Consider the following 6,000-nt stretch of genomic DNA (forward strand, 5'->3'; position numbering starts at 1 on the left):
ATGATTGGCTGATTCCTTAGGATAGGCCTTTATCATATGATCAGCATATTCCTTATTATAGACCTTTATCATATGATCAGCATATTCCTTATTACAGACCTTCATCATATGATCAGCAGATTCCTTAGGATACACCTACAATCATATGATCAGCAGATTTCTTAGCATAGACATTTATCATATGATCAACAGATTCCTTATTATAGACCTTTATCATATGATCATTTAATTAGTTAGGTTCCTTAGAATAGCTCTTCATCATTAGGTTCACATGAGTAAGGCTGCATACTGCACAAGAGACACATTGAGGTTTTTAGTTTATGAGACTATAAAATCCCAAACTTGAGACTATAAAATCCCATGACTAAATTGAGATAGTTTTTATCTAAAGCTGGATAATTGCTTATTCCATAGAACAGACCTTTATCATATGATTAGTTAGGTTCCTTATGAGAAACCCTGATGGGGTTCTTTAGGACCTTTATCATGTGAGTTCATCAAGAGTTCCTTAAGAAAGGTTCAATAATGTGAGTGGTGCGGTTTTTTTTTTGGAACACTTGTGATATACATGGTTCTACCTGCTGTGACTGAATATGATCAGAAAAGTGAGAAACCACAGCACTTCCTGGAGATCCACCACTACTTTAAAATATATTTCCCACCATTTCTATATACAGGCGGTCCCCTACTTAAGGACACCCGACTTACAGACAACCCATAGTTACAGACAGACCCCTCTGACCGCTGGTGAAGCTTTCTGAATGCTTTACTATAGCCCCAGGCTGCAATAATCAGCTGTAAGTTGTCTGTAATGAAGCTTTATTGATAATCCTTGGTCCCATTACAGCAAAAAAATGTTTAAACTCCAATTGTCAATGGGGCCAAAAAAATTTTTTCTGCATCTACAATTATAAAATATACAGTTTCGACTTACATACAAATTCAACTTAAGAACAAACCTCTGGACCCTATCTTGCACGTAACCTGGGGACTGCCTGTACAGCTATACATGCCTAGTGCTACAACTAGGTCCTATTCATCATGCTGCAGTATCAGACATAACCAGGGATCCAGGGTACTGGATACCCAACATTCATTAAGGATAGATTATCAGGACGTATACACTACATCTAAGTTTTAGCTTAGAAGGTGCAACTATTATACTCAATGGGGGTCATTTATCCTTAGACCAGCTCCTTGGGACAGTTCTATGTCTAATTTTGGAGCTCTGCCCATCAGATTCATCAAAGTGGCTTTGGCCCTGTAATAAATGATCTTATGGTCTATTTTCTGTCTGGGATTTTTTTTCACAAAGTCTCAAAATGCAGAAAAAGTCCCAGCACATAGACCGGCAGGGGACTGGATTATAAGACTTTCTATGAGACTTTCTACAAAAGTCTCCAGTCATGAATCTTGGTGTTGCACCAGCAGTAGTTCTATTTTTAGGCCACATTAATGAAGAGGTCTATATAGACCTTGAGACTTTTTAGCAGTTAAATGTCTCAAAAACTCTCAATTTGACTACTTTGAGATTTTTTATGACCAAACAATATTTTACGGACTCTCTGTTGTCTTCTTTTCCCATAAGATTATAAAGCCGGGCACATAGCAGGCAGTGGTGCTGGGATATGCGTGGAGGTGAGCATTCCCGGACCGAGATTTCAGGATATTCAGCTTCGAACGGGTCCAATCATCCCTATTCTTTAACTAAAGGTCCAAAAATGTGTGTGATTTGTGACCACCCAGCATTGATTTGCACATTGTAGGCCACAGAATACCAAGGTGCCATATCAAGTGTTAAAATAACACTGTTACACCCAGATATTTGCCAAAACTCAAACCGAAAACTCCATGCATCCAAACCAGCTATTTACAGAGCATGTGCATGGATTTCTGAAAATGCCATTCAACTGAATAAAAAAATTGATTAAATTTCTGTAAAAAAAACAAAATATACAAATCTGAACAAACCAAAGATGTTTGTTTTTAATGGTTAAAGGGGTTTTCTCATCCTTATGACACAGGGGTTGACTGATCCTCTGTCTCACTGCCATAGATGACAGAGCTGGACTCATGGCCTGGGTGATTGTCTCTGTCCATTCACTTCTATGGGACCACCTGCTTGTTATTCCATTCACTTCCATTGCAGGGAATTGAGAGAACCAGGGTATCATTTATTTATTTTTATTGGACTTTTTAATACAATTTTGCACCATTGATTACAATATATATAGATTGACTCTTTGTCAAAATATAAGATGAAACCTGACGAGTGCATAACATACACTTGGACAAGGCAAATACTGTACAATATGATAATAGCACTACAATAATTTATTGAATTCAAGGGGTTTTGTATTCTATGGGGATTGTTTTCCCTTAAGCTAAAATTAGGATAAGACAATAACAAAACCCTTAATTCTGTAGTTGATCAAGACAAATAATATTATCAATTTCTCATCCAGGACGTGTTCTCTATTGTTCCATATGACTGTTTGTACTCTGTGATGTAATATTATATTTGTATATTTCTTCTATGATTTGTAAAGCGCTACAGAATATGATGGCGCTATATAAATAAAGATTATTATTAGTAGTATAATTACCCACCGCGCCCAACATTGAAACCAAAACTATATTAGAAAGGTTGTTTGTATGAGAATTATTAAGCTTTAGTATAGGCCCCATTTAAAGGCTACATGAAGATGTGTGCATTCCCACACCTATAGGCACAACTCATGGGTAATACTACCAATAATAGTCACAGTAGACGTCCGACTGAGCGAGATTCACCAACAATTGACACAATTGATACAATAGATATACCCTAAATATTACTCTTGTAGGACTGATAACCAACAGTCCATAACAGGAAGCAAAAGGGATACAATGTTTCCAATCCCAAATCCAGCAGTGGTGTAGTATCTACCACATTGTATCAGGTCCCTGTCCCCCTGCAGGGCTGTATCCTACTCCTCCAGCTTCTCACACTTAACATGTCTGTTGTTACAGCCTTCTCCAGTAACCTGAGAAGACGGAGTGTCATGGCAACACAGTCCAATGCATAACATGAGGCGTATCATTAAGCAAATGAAATCACACAATTACCTTTTGGAGCCTCCTAGGAAGGTAAAGGTGAAAGTATTGTCCGAATATCTGAAATCTAAAAAGAGATAGAATAAAAAAAGGAGATGGTAAAGGCGACAATCTACAGACACCCTACATGCAGGGAACCCCCATTTCAACAAGTGAACTGATGTTATGGCTGACAGTGGATGCGACCAGGTAGACAGATGGGGATGAAGATGAACAGGGGGAATATATATATATATATATAGGTATTGCAATGTGTGCAGCCCCATCTTGACTTGCAGATGCTGAAGACAAGACCAGGGGCACCATGGGCATGGAGGTGGCCATCTCTCCATAGGCGATAACTCACCTGAAAACAGGCAGTCCTTCTCCGCCTTGCACTTTTGAATGACAATGTCAATATCCTTCTGAATCCTCTCTTGCCTTGAACACATCCCCATGAAATAAATCCCTGGGAAAGCAGCTTTATTTTCCCCCCCAGTTCAAGTGTAATAGTAAAAAATAATACTAAGAAATCCGCCAGCCTTTCGTGTGTTCTGTGTCAGCCCAAAAGCTTCTCCTTACAAGATGTGGCTGTTGCTGGAGGAGGAGGAAGAAGAAGAGGAGGCTGATGCTGCTGCCGCTGCTGCTGCTGCTGTTTCTTCTTCTTCTGCTGCTGCTGTTTTATTGCAATTTCCCCTCCTGACAATGGACTGAGTTGCTGAAATCCTCCCCCGCTTGTCAGTGCAATAAAGAGAGGTAGTGAATAATAACAATAATCAGCTGCTCACAGTGAGAGGGAGAGAGTGAGTGGAGCAGACACTGGAGGAGAGAGATAGAGAGGAGAGGAGGGGAGAGCTGCAGTCACTCCATGTACAGCTGCAGACACTGTACACACAGGCACCCTGGCCCTGGGAAGCACAGACACTGCCTCCCACAGAGGCACACCCACAGTGTAGGGGTAGGCACACTGACTCACAGCAGGAGGCCTATACTATTGTGTGCCGGATCCTATGCTGGCGATACACGCTCAATCCTACAAGCCTTCTACTTGTATTGCAGGATGGAGCTAAACCGCACTGTCAAAGGGGATGAGTCGCTTGGAGGATCTCTGAGACATCACTGCAGACTGCTGGAGCCATGCAATTCCCAGAGATAGAAGAAAATCGCTGCTCATGGGTGAGTATGACAAGTTATACGGGATCCTTTCTTATAAAGCTGAGCATCAATCTGCGCAGCGCCTCCTGCTCTATAACATGCTGCTTGCAGGTAGAACACTATGGACCGTCCGCCCAGGCTCTCCTGCTCTATAACATAGAACATGCAGATAGAGGCTGAACTCCTGCTCTATAACATGCTGCTTGCAGGTAGAACACTATGGACCGTCCGCCCAGGCTCTCCTGCTCTATAACATAGAACATGCAGATAGCGGCTGAACTCCTGCTCTATAACATGCTGCTTGCAGGTAGAACACTATGGACCGGCTGCTCAGCCTCTCCTGCTCTATAACATAGAACATGCAGATAGCGGCTGAACTCTTCCTGCTCTATAACATGCAGGGGCACATTTACTAAAACATTACTGGTCTTTGCGCCAGTTTTCGGTCAGACTTTGCACATTCTTTCATGTACAAACTGCTCACACAGGTATTTAAGAAGTGTCTGCGCAACATATGTGTCGCACTTGACCTTTTTGTATCGCGGCTGCACTAGTCATCATGCAACACAAATTTCATCAATAAAGGGGCGTTCCCGTGCGCAGTCCCACATTTATCATGCAAAGACCGATAAAAGTGTGTCTCACGTCCCATGTTAAAGTTGCACCAAAAAAAAGTAGGGGCAGTGCAGGGGGCACCAGATTCATGAAGGACAAGAGATAGAAATCCTGAATCTGGCGCCCCCTGCACACTACACAGGCAACTACACATAGTACACACTTCACATAGTACACAGGACATTGCACATAGTACACATTGCACATAGTACACAGGACACTGCACATAGTACATACTGCACATAGTACACACTGCACATAATACACAGGACACTGCACATAGTACAAATTGCACATAGTACACATTGCACATAGTACACAGGACACTGCACATAGTACATACTGAACATAGTACACAGGACACTGCACATAGTACACATTGCACATAGTACACATTGCACATAGTACACAGGACACTGCACATAGTACATACTGCACATAGTACACACTGCACATAGTACACAGGACACTGTACATAGTACATACTGCACATAGTACACACTGCACATAGTACATACTGCACATAGTACACATTGCACATAGTACACACTGCACATAGTACACAGGACACTGCAGATAGTACATACTGCACATAGTACACACTGCACATAGTACACAGGACACTGCACATAGTACACACTGCACTGTTTTTAGTAAATGTGCCCCAATATGTACAATTGCTCAGCTCTTCCTGCTTTATGACATACTACCTGGATGAAACTAAATATAAAACAGAAGCAGATTTGACATTTTGGGGGCCTCAAGCAAAGTTGTGACTTGATGCCCCACTAATGCGAATGGACGCACATGGTGTGATGATTGCTGCATGAAATTTTCTACATATTATATATAATAATAATTCTTTATTTATACAGTGCACATATTCCACAGAACTACACAGAACTTGCCTAATCAGACCCTATCTAATCAACCTACCAGTATGGAGTGTGGGAGGAAATCGGAGGACCCAGAGGACACCCACTACATATAGGGGGTATTTATTAGGACTTATTATTATTTTCTTCATTCTGTCACCTCCAGGCCAGGGAGGCACAGAGGGCGTGGCTGGCAGGGGGTGGGCACAGCTGGTGGGGGATTGGCCCAGTGCAGGCGTTCCTATCCCCGCCCTGGTGCACTCACTGCAGCCAGAGAGGT

At 41.8% G+C, this 6,000-nt stretch overlaps 1 protein-coding gene and 1 long non-coding RNA gene across 3 annotated transcripts in view; one reads left to right on the forward strand and one right to left on the reverse strand.

The window, feature by feature from the left end:
- Positions 1-4,023, reverse strand: part of PARP8 (poly(ADP-ribose) polymerase family member 8) — a 190,821-nt gene extending 186,798 nt beyond the window's left edge. Inside the window, exons 1-2 of one of the 2 annotated variants that reach the window (XM_072136327.1) lie at positions 3,443-4,023; positions 3,109-3,163 (exon numbers count right to left, since the gene is read on the reverse strand). In XM_072136327.1, coding sequence (XP_071992428.1) covers positions 3,109-3,163; positions 3,443-3,533 — 146 coding nt within the window. In that variant the 5' untranslated portion in view covers positions 3,534-4,023. The remainder of the gene's footprint in view (positions 1-3,108; positions 3,164-3,442) is intronic. The other variant, XM_072136336.1, reaches the window with a different exon arrangement.
- Positions 3,877-5,019, forward strand: LOC140118434 (uncharacterized). The gene is made up of 3 exons (XR_011853196.1): positions 3,877-4,033; positions 4,135-4,251; positions 4,342-5,019. It is a non-coding gene; the product is annotated as an uncharacterized lncRNA (long non-coding RNA).
- Positions 5,020-6,000: the final 981 nt, after the last annotated feature.

This window comes from Engystomops pustulosus, chromosome 1, assembly GCF_040894005.1.
Source record: "Engystomops pustulosus chromosome 1, aEngPut4.maternal, whole genome shotgun sequence".
Classification (NCBI taxonomy): domain Eukaryota; kingdom Metazoa; phylum Chordata; class Amphibia; order Anura; family Leptodactylidae; genus Engystomops; species Engystomops pustulosus.